This window comes from Amblyomma mixtum, chromosome 3 (genome assembly GCF_055824585.1).
Source record: "Amblyomma mixtum isolate Tamu chromosome 3, ASM5582458v1, whole genome shotgun sequence".
NCBI classification, from domain to species: domain Eukaryota; kingdom Metazoa; phylum Arthropoda; class Arachnida; order Ixodida; family Ixodidae; genus Amblyomma; species Amblyomma mixtum.
Genome location: NC_143014.1, coordinates 433,464,033 through 433,475,061, shown reverse-complemented (window position 1 = coordinate 433,475,061; position 11,029 = coordinate 433,464,033). Strand labels below are relative to the sequence as shown.

Sequence of the window (11,029 nt, the reverse complement as noted above, 5' to 3'; positions counted from 1 at the left end):
CTGTGTAATAGACGTGCGAGGCAGTCACTCTGGTGGGATTTGGTCTTCGTTTCGTCCAACAGATACCTGAGCAGGTTCCACGATTTCCCGTTGTGCAGTTGTCCATCGACTGCATTGCATAACTCGTCCCATTGCTGGCGGTTGAGCGTTCGGCAGTGCTCCTCGATGTTGCAGTTGATCTCAGCTATTTTCTTTCTAAGTCTCCGATTGAGTCTCTGGCCCTTCCACCTGGCCAGGATCGAATTCTTCGCCTCGATGAGATGCGCCAGGCGGCTGTCCATCTTGTCAGTTTCAACCTCAGTTTCGACGGTCTTGGTTGACGCTTTGGCGTCTGCAACCAGCGAGCGGGTCCAGGCTTCGATGTCCGTGATTGTATCACCTGCAGATTCTTTTTGGTCTCGTTTCTTTCTGAAGTCTTCCCAGTCGGTCCATTGGAACTTTCGCTTACTGCCCTGCGCCTTGTCTGGCGTCTGGACGTATATTTCGACGATCATGTGGTCGCTCCCAAGGTCGGTCGACGTGTTTTTCCACGTGGTGGCCGTCGTCCCGGTATTTCGGGCGAACGTAAGGTCCGGGGTCGTGTCTCTGGTAGTAGAGTTACCGATTCTTGTCGGGTGCGCCGGGTCCGTAAGTAACATGAAGTCGAGTTCATGCGCATCTTGTCCGAGTTGTCTTCCCTTGGTCGTGCTGTATCCGTAACCCCATGCTGTGTCTGCCGCGTTGAAATCTCCCCCTGCAATCAACGTCCGGGACCCGGCAATCTTCAGCGTCTTCTGAAACAGCGCACGGAAGCGTTGGCGGTGTTTTGACGGGCTGCTGTAAACGTTCAATATGAATATACTTTGTTTCCTCTGCTTGGTGGGTATCAGTTCGATGAAAGCGTGTTCCATCTGGACGCCACTTAGTTCGTGTTCAACGAATGTGAGACGCTTCCTAACGAGCGTGCATACACCCCTCCCCTTGATTTTGCTGTCATGCGTTTTGTAGCCAGTCAAAGTAGCCGCATTGGTGAGTGTTTCTTGAAGTAATATTACGTCCGGTTTACGTGTTGCGTGCCGGATGTGTTGCTGTAGAACCGCCGTTTTGCCGGCGAAGCCACGGCAGTTCCACTGCCATATTACTATCCCTTGGTTGTCATTGGCCATGTTGATGCTGAAGCGAGTTGTCCGCCTGCCCTTGATGGTGACTCGGTCCCACATCACAGCTAGCCGGCACGGGTCCGTGTTGCGTGAATACGGAGTGATTCATTATTATCTGCATGTTTCCTTCGAGGTTAGTGGTCCTGTTTGCTAGCCCGAGGACTGTTGCGTGAAGGGTCTCAATGGTACTTTGCATTGTGCACAGCATTGTCTTGATGTCTGTAATTTCGGCTGGAACCTGGGTCTCGAAACCACCCTCGTGCTGTTGTTGTAGCGCGCGTTTCTTCGGGGCGGGCGCGTTCGCGTCCGGAACGCTCGTTGGCGCCTGCTGTTGTGCGATTTGTTTGTTTTGTTCCACCACGGCGTGCTCGCGTCTGAGTTCTTGCACCTCCAGCATGAGCTTTTGCACTAGTTCGCGCATTACCGCGTTCTCTTTTCGTATTTCTGCGTTCTCTTTCCTGAGCGCCTCTAAAATGCCATTATCGGCTTTGTGATTTTGCTGATTTTGCCCTGGGACTACAGGCGCTGATACGACCCCCTCCCGCGCGGTGCCCCGGACAGTATCCGCCCAGCTCACCTTGTCTCCGGGAGTTGGTGTCCTGGATCTCGATGTTTTCTGATCGCGGCTGTCCCTTTGCCGGCTGCGGGAGCGGGATCCGTCACGCGAACTCGACGTTGATCTCAGTCTGGGCGGCTGGATGGGCGGGAAGTCTTGCTGCGTTAGTTGGGCATTTGCGTTTTGGCGTTCCCATCGTCGCCTGCGAATCACGTACGGAGTCTTGTACCTTGCCTTGCAGCCCTTGTCGGCCGTCATGTGAGCGCCGCCGCACAGGTTACACTTGGGCGAGCACTGGTGTCCCTTGTCGGGGTCGCGGTCTCCGCATCCCCTGCATATGCGGTTGGCGGGATTTGGGCAAACGTCCATGCGGTGGCCGAGGCGTCCGCACTTGTAACAGATGTCAATTTGCTTGCGATACAACGTGCAACGGACGAGTGTTGCGCCGTACCTGACGACGTTGGGCACCTTGAGTCCGTCAAAGGCAATAACGACCGTGGTCGTAGTGCCTATGCGTTTGGCCGCCAGTGCAAGTGGGTTTCTCGGGTTTACGATGTTCTCGTCCAGTGCCTGGGGTCCGTGCGCAATGGGGATGCCATGAATCACTCCCTTGGTTGTATTATCGGGTGCCGTTTCATACGCGTTGACTGCATGTGATTTTCCTTGGATGTCAATTTGCCGTATTTTGGCATAGCGGTCCGCGTTCGTTCGTTTCGCTGTGCTGACGACGACGATGTTCTGGTGTGAGTTGGGACAGACCGTGTCTTCTGCACCTTCGTCTCCCGTTATGCCAGCGGCTGCGAAGATTGCGGCGGTGACCGTCGGGGCGCCGACCTTAACGATGTCGAGACCGCCTTGTGGTCGAACCACGATTTTGATTTCCTCCTTCGGTAGTCTGGGCATGCGTCCCGCTTTAATAACCTTTCCTTTGACATTCTTGGGTTTCGTACCTTGCTGGCTGGTGCCATGCGCGTTCGTTCTTGCATCGATGTCGTGCGTCGAATTCGTACCGTGGTCTCGGGTTTTCGAACGCCGCTCTCCGGCGGTCTTCCATCCGGCTTCTTCGGTAATTTCTTCGGCGGAAATGTCTTCCCCCATCACTTGCACGTTCATTCTTGAGTGACGTTCGTCGGCTTGTGCCGCTTCGTTCAAAACAGTCCGTACACTTGGTGCCGCGTTCGTCAGCGGCGCGCAGCTGTTGCGCCCGCTAGGCCTAGCGTCTGGCGAACGCGCCTAGGCCCAGCGAAGCTACGGCGTGGTCGGAATGCAGATAATTCAATGTCTCTGAGAAGAATGGTGGCCCACCTCAAAACTGGGTATCCGTCGATGCCTCTCGACTTCACGGATCCGTTGGTGAAATATTGGCGGTAAAATGCTGTTGAAATCGCTGCGAAAACATCTGTAGAAGACAGAGCCGATGTGAACGCGTCCGCTCACCTCGGCGATCGCAGCGCCCTCCCAGGAGAACAGGTAATCGGCCCAATATAGCAAATGGATGGTGTCACTATGCATGGCCCTTTGCACGAAAAGCATTTCCCAATACATTTCAAATGTCGGGCCAATTATCTGCGCTGCTTGGGAAGGCACGCGGCTTCTCGCAGCTCAGCCTGTCTGGCTTCGTAAAGCCGGGTTCCGTCGAAATAGGTCACAATGCGGACGCCTGATTCCCGTCCGCAACCCACCGTTCGGAGGCACCATAATGTCGACTGTCGCGATGCTTGGCAGAACGGAAACGACTCAGCGTCGCCTGACGAAATGAAAAGAATGAGAAAGAAGCGATAATTGAATACCATGCCCGGTAATAAGCAGTTACCGCTCAGCTGTGGCGTGGACCATGGGAAATTTGTTATGTAATCTCTGCCATGCCTTACCTGCCCTTCTGTAGAAATGCATGCATGCATACTTTGCCGCGTTTTGTTTTCATTACCTACAGTTGCGCAAGACACGACGGAGTGGTGCCATGCGCCCTCCATATGCGCATCCCTTAGCGGGAGCGTCCACTACACGAGTCTGAGCGTTGAACCGAAGGCACGCCTACTGGAACTGGTAATGTGGATCAAGTGACAGCATAGTGCCGGGCAGGTTGGAACGGCGGGGAAGGAAACGTGCGCCAAGGAGAAGCCCTACACTGGGGGTCCCATGATTATCTTTTGATTTAAATGAAATTTTCATATATGACGGGCGAACATGTCGTGTTGCGAGGTACGGGCTGTCGACTCGGTGAAGGCACTGGTGAAGGAATTGGGTCTTTATTCCCAGAATTTGACCGAAGAGAAAAAGAGGGCCCCAGGCCCTTGGAAGGTACAGGCTGGCTCCCCGAGCAGCCGCGCTCTTCCGCTGCTGGAGGACGACTCCCTTCATAGACTACCGTGCGTTCACTCTGCTCCCTCGAACGCCGTGCCCACGTGACCCAGCTGGGCGTTCTTGGGAAGAAGCGTCCCTCTGCGCCGACGGTGTTCTCGAACGCCGTGTCCCCGTGTTCGCGTCCCTCGGCTTTTGCGTTCGCGTTTTGGAACGCCGAACATGACCCGCGTCCGCGACGAGGCCGGCACTCTGCGACGCCGAGTATGGGGTGGAACGCGACAGCACAAACAGTTTCCGGATCTCTGTCCCACAGGCCAGCAGTGTCTTGCAACGTAACAGTCGGCACACAGCAATGAAACTTTTGTGCGTACAAAACACTGCAGCTTACTTCAAACACAAATCACATGTCGCAAGAGACGTAAAACGTGGCTTTTGCGATTTCGCAAAATCTGGTTTGAATGTCAGCAGAGAAAAAATTAAATTTTGTGAAATTAAACAATTTGCAGGTAATTATATGTTTTTTGTTGGCACAGGTTCAAACACATTTTTTGACTGTCAGGATTTCGCAGCAAAAAATCTCAAGCATTATTTAAAAAGTAATGCATTCGAAAAATTGGACTTTTTGTGAACTAATGGGACAAGAAGAAGTAAGAACTGGAGACGGAAATCTTTCTCACTATTAATAGGTCTTTCTAACTGTCGTCGGAAGTAATTCGTACCTATTCACTGGTTTGGTGTTTTTTAGTTAGGTGTTAAGATCATCTAGAATTCAAAAATGTTCAGAAATGCCGACTTTGTGATTAAAAGAAACTGTCACTGTCGACTTTCTTTGCAACTTACCTGAAAGCCCTTTAATTCCTGGCAGTTCTATACCAACAATAAGCTGTTACATAGTTTTGTTTTCAGCTGCAAAATTAGATGCCTAACGCCGAACGTGTTTCGTTCAGTTACCATTAGTGTATACTTTCCGTTGAAAACAGTAACGGTCACGAACTTCACTTCGAACTGATTTTATTAGCGTCAGATTTTATTTCAGCTAGCACAAAGGCACTGTCACAAAAAAAATACCTTGAAAGCTGTTTTTGCTTGTCAGCTTCCTTAATAAGTCAGAGGAAGAATACTTTACTCTTGATTCTTGGCTCGGTGTCTAAGCATACGGTCACTTTGGTCTGGATAATACGAGTTGTATTGTTTCCATTCTTAAAGAGTATTTCATAGCAATTTGGTTTGGGATCAGGGTTATAAAAATGCTTAGGTCAAACTTAGCGTTCACCTTAGTTTGCTTTAACCAAACTAAGTGTTAACCTTAGCGTCTACCTTGTTCGATGTACCGCAGCGGTGGCCTAGTAGCTTGAGTATCCGCCTCACATGCAGGAGGTTTGGGGTTCGATCTCCTGCGCCGTCGGGTACCCACCGGTGATACAATGGGTGCAAGCTTTTTCCCTGACCTGGTGCTCGGCTTATTCAGGGCGAATTGCTTGGGAAATGGGTCGTTGACCCCAACTTGAGCAACACGAAAAAACCATGTGCCATGGCGCTCTTTGGCCGTAGATGCCGTTGCGCCATAAAAATTCGTAATCATCATCATCAACCTTGTTGCGTCATGTGGTTTCGTTAACCACATAATGCAAAAACAGTAGGCCTGCGGAGGCCATATCATGATCAGATTAAATCAGGTTCGAACGTGTTGAAACTGGCATGGAACCGAAAAATGCTTGAGTGAGGTTAAATTTTCTAGTCAATTTTGTTTGTGCTTTTTACGCTTGCGTATAAAATCTGTGTGAAAACTAATCGATTATTACTATATTATTATTATTATTAATATTAGTAATATTATTATTATTATTATTATTATTAGCGGCTGCTTGTTAATAGAATAACAAAGGAAGGAAAATATGCTGCTAGCCGCGCCATCCGCCATCGAAACATGAAGCACCTGAGCTACGGCTAGAGTGAGAAAAAGTTCAGGAAGAGGACAGGGCGAGGGAAAGAAAGGGGGGGGGGAGCGATAGGAAGAACGGATAGGGGTATAGCGGCAACGTACATTATGTACAAACAAAAATATACAAAATAAATTAATGAAGACTCAGTATGTTTTATGAGGGAGGTTTCCACTTGACCGACTTGAACGTACCGCCCGCGGGAAAAGTGTATGGATATACGACTATAGCCACACATAGAAATATACTAATACTTTCTGGTTAGATTAATGCGCCACTCCGTATTTGAAACTCGAACAGCCTTTTCTTCTTTATTATTTAGTTTGGTTGCCTCGAGCGCCATACCTTCATGCAAAACCAGCTTTCGGAAACAGCAGGCCTTGATAAGACAAGTCTCACACCTAAATAATATGTATATGAGACGGAAATACAAGCTTGCAACAAGAAAACACCGTGATCCATGTCACAAAGATACTTTTTGTGCAAGCAACCAACAATTACGGGGGCACTTTTTCTTAGCGCATGGCTGAGAATTTGTAAAGTGGTGTTTTTCTAGCAACTTTTGCTTCCCTTCTGTTTGTGAGCTGGTCGGCATAAATATGCTTATAAGCTGAAAAGAAGTATCCGCAGAGAGGCGCGGAGAAGTGAACATGGAAATGACCAGACCACTGTTCTTAGGAGCCGGATCGAGGATACTTGACGTCGTCCACCTTCAGGTATTGCCTGATATGCAGCCAACAGTCCGTATTCAGGTCATCGAACTGCGTGCTCCCGTCCTCACGAGGATGACAGACGACTCTCTCCCGGACGACGCCAGCAGCTCGCATGAAGTCGTCCATCTCTTGGATGGACCGCAGTGCCGATGTGATCATCCCCGCTGCGTCGGCTTCGCTAACGGCTGCGAGCTCGGCGAACTCTTGCACGAGGGCTGCATGCTGGGAAACTGTCTCCAGAGCAATGGCACAGTACCTGCGAAGCAGAACGACTAGTTATAAAGGCAGTAGGCAGCCCAAATGGGCAGTACCTATTAGGGAGTTTAAGCCGGAGATTTCCAGACCTTTTTATCAAGGGTTATGGGTTCTTATATATAACTTGTCCTGGATAAGGCAGTAGGAAGACCAAGTGTGTAGAACCTATTAGGGAGTTTAATGCAAAGATTTCCAGTCCTCTTTATTCAAGATTAAGGGTTTTTAAGTAGAAATTGTCCGGGATAAGGCAGTAGGCGGATAAAGTGTGTAGAACCTTTTAGAGAGTTTAAGCTCGAGATTTCCATACCTTTTTATCGACGATTAAGTTCTCTTAAATATAAATTCTCCGGGGCGTAAGTAAAATAAGAGGACCTGGGTAGCAAGAAAACTGTCTATTTTTGTGCGACAATATTTCGCGGTAAGACAGGGCAAATTGGAAAGATATGGAAAGGCCTTGCTCCTTGAGTGCATGGGCGCAGTCAGGCTTATGATTAACATTTTACTGAAGTCAGGAGAGTATCTCCTAGAAATGAGCTCTCACAGGCTGCAGGAACAGCTACCAGTATTCAGTGAACAAACGAAGAATTGTCACAAATTAGTATCAACAGCTCAGAACATCGTTATATATGCAGTAGGAACCATGGATGCAGCAACTTGAGGGGTTATACGCTCACTACCTATATAGTGTCTTAACTTGCTACACTAAAGCATTTACTTTATTTGTTTTTTACAAGTACGGCTTCCACAGCGTGAGCGCATAAGGTGTGGTATTTTTTCAAGAACTTTGCAATAACACTTGCCACTAGGATAAATTTATACAATTTTGACTGCATGGAAAAGTTACTTATTTTGGAAGTCATGCAAAATATTTTAGTTAGCCTACAAATTCATCAACTAGAAGCAGGCGGGTCGTTCCACAGCGCGAAATTTTCTTACTTGTCAAACACAGAAGCCCTCGAAAACAGTAGAGCACGGTCGACGAGGGTCCTGTTCCTGCGAGCTGTGTCCATGATTGAGAACCAGTTTTCAGAGGGTTCTATCCCGGTCTGTAGAACAACTCGAGTTAGCGTGTAGTTGGCTGTAATGTCACCCGACAAGCGACGCACAAAGGCGGTTGATTGTGCAGGTTCTTGCAACGATACGGTGAGTCGCCTGATGTTCATGCTTTCCTTCACGGCGTCAGCGGCTCTTTGAAGATTTTCCACCTCCATATTAAGGATGAAAATTTTCAGTTCAACGATGCTGGAATTTTGAGACAGTGATTGGAGAATGTTGGTCCACCAGATGCTGCGAAAGTTTTCGAATATCTCATAATACGGCACGAATATACTCAGTGCTCGTAGCGTCTGCGTTGCTGCAACATAGTTAGCAACAGCAAAAGCATGGTCTAGGTCATCTGGGAATATCATAAAGCTGATCTTTTTCACACGAGTGAACGTTGGTAAACGCTCTACAAGGGCGCGCTCAAACACTAAAGGCGTCCGGCTGGAGAAGCATATTGCTGTGAAAGCTTTGCATTCTTCAAGATTGGTGTTCTCATCGCAAATGCAGGTTCCCAGGAAAACCTTTTCTTCAGCGCCACTTCCCATGAGGAGTCTGCAGACATTTTTCAACAGCGGTGCGTTTCGCGGAGATGAGAGAATATTTATCTTTAACGCTCTCTGCGGTGATAGTGCCTTAAAAAGATGTTTCCATAAGGCAGGTCCCCATATGTCAAGCGCTAGGCTGAGCTCTTCCAGAGATTTGTTCTGTGCGATTGCATCGACACACCTCTCGCTAACAATCCGGCGTTGACGGGATGAGTTTTCTGTTAACGGTCCTAAGTGCAGAATCCTTAACACAGCATTTTTTACGAAGACCTTTGTCAAGGCATCAACGCAAACGTAGTCAATTTTAAAATTCTTCAGTGTTACGCAAGTCAGGGATCTGTTGACGGTTAATCCTCTCAAAATGCTGTTTAGCCACGACTGTGAGTCAGCTTCAGATGCAGCCACAATTTTTAGACTCGTTAGCGTTACAGTGGTTTTATGGTAGTCTTCGAAAGCGTATTTGTACTGGCCGTATCTAGCGTCGTGCCTAAGACTAAGAACCCGCAGGGTCGAGTTCGCAGTGAGGGCTTCGAAAAATGTCATTTCAGCGCGGTTGCCGTCTATGCGTTCAGCAGATGTGTTCAGGTCAGTCAGCGAAGTGGTGGTGCGGAGAAGTTTAGAGATGGCAGCAAGAAGCTTTGCAGGGCAAGATTCATTTGAGGTTCATTGCAGTTTTTCCATGTGATTCAGTTTGGGTATGGCCAGGCGAAAGTCTTCAAGGAAGCCTGTGCGTAGAACGTGAAGGCTCAGTGACTTCAGGGTTCTGTTTGAGTGGAGAATGCGGGCAAATATGTCCGGGTACGTCCTCAGAATATCAGGATGTGCTTCGAACGAAACGACGCAGTGATGATGGTGGAGAAGCCAATAAACCAGGGTGGCGCCTTGGTGTGCCCGAGTCTGGTTTAACTCGTAAAGACGGAAGCCGTCGACTTCTGTGCTGGATAAGCTGAGCTCCCCGTTTGATCTTGGCGAGATGCGCAGTTCAAGATGGACGTACAACAGGAATTCGTTCCACAGGGAAAGCTGCCGGGCAACGTGGCATGTGGTGATTTCCGAAGCAGAACAGGGCGCACGGTAGTCGATCTTTCGTCCCGAGAAGGGAGCCCTGGATGTCTCCAGGTTGGCCAGTCGGACGCAGCCCAGTCGCCTTAGTTCCGTCTCACGATGTCCCATTCTTGTGCACTGCGTCCGGGACTGTTTGAGCTGGACGAAAAAATGAGAGTGGTTTAGGAAAATTACTCCTGCTTCGCTTCTTTGTTTCTTTGTTTGTTTTTATTGGGGTTTAATGTCGCAAAGCGACTCGGGCTATGAGAGACGCCGTAGTGGAGGGCTCCGGAAAGTTCGACCGCCATCGCACAGCTTGCTTAAAGGTAGGGAAGTGATCGCTGTAGGAGCTCCATTCCATCACAACCAACAGTTCTGGACAAAAGCAATTTTGAACGGTAAAGATTTTATGTTTGCAATTTTTAATATATTGTAACATTTCCTTATGTCCTGTCAGCACGCAGGCTTGCAATTCTTTGCTATTAAAGTTTTGCCATCGGCAACGGCGTTCCCCATTGGATTCGTAAGGCAATCTGAAAGGTGGAGTGAATCGGTATCTGAACTCGTTTTTCTGCCGGGGTAACTCAATCTATACATTCCGAGCATTAAAAACTTCGACTTAATGCCCTGTGTGGGCGATTTCCCTAATTAAATCGGATTAACGCCCGGCTCCCGCTTTTTTTTTTTTAAATTCTCCCCGTACGTATGACGGAGTCGGCACGCGTGCAGTGCTTTTCAGCCAGCTCCGTGGAGGATTGCCGCTCTGCCATCGGCGGACTTATACGTGGTAATACGCGAAAACAAATAGTTTTTATTTCTGCGGGCTTGTTTTGCAGCTATATTATCTGCCAATGAAACTATTTGTTCACGGAAACCTAAAAAACAAAATAAAGCGGAAGCAAAACCTCCATGGAGCTGGCTGAAAGGCACTCCACGCGTTGCTCGACTCCGCCCATCGCACGGGGAGAATTAAAAAAAAAAGCGGGAGCCGGACGTTAATTCGATTTAATTAGGGAAATCGGCCACACAGGACAATAAGTCGATGTTTCTAAGAGTGCTCGGAACGTGTAGATCGAGTTCCCGTGGCAAAAAGACGAGTTCAGATTCCTCTTCACTGCCCCTTTAACTGCTCGATGCGAACGGTGGAAAAACTTTTAAAGCTAGATTTTCTACACATGGGAAGAGTGGACCATTAGCTTCAATATGTCCTTAACAGCACCTTGCAATTTTCCAATATTCACAATTTTTTGTAGAATAATGTTGGACATGTGAGCATATACAATCTGCTGCGCTTGATTTGTTGTGAGGAAGCTTTATAAATTCCTCAGTACTGCAGACAAAAAAAAACAACACCATTGCTCTTTATTAGAACGTCGAAAAATTATGTTTCTCTATTTTTCGTAATCGAACAAGAATTAGTGCCTCCAATTACTGGTATCCTTTATGTTTCCTCCCGAAATGTTCAAAAATTAAAGCTTCCACCACACTA

General features: G+C 48.2%; 1 protein-coding gene across 1 annotated transcript; it reads right to left on the bottom strand.

The window, feature by feature from the left end:
* Nucleotides 1–6,613: 6,613 nt before the first annotated feature.
* Nucleotides 6,614–8,570, bottom strand: LOC149358146 (uncharacterized). Its single transcript, XM_089578031.1, has 2 exons — nt 7,844–8,570; nt 6,614–6,908 (listed from the first exon to the last, which is right to left on the bottom strand). The coding sequence occupies exons 1-2, from the start codon at nt 8,494–8,496 to the stop codon at nt 6,614–6,616; spliced, it is 948 nt and encodes a 315-aa protein (XP_089434157.1). The 5' UTR covers nt 8,497–8,570.
* Between the last annotated feature and the right edge of the window lie 2,459 nt (nt 8,571–11,029).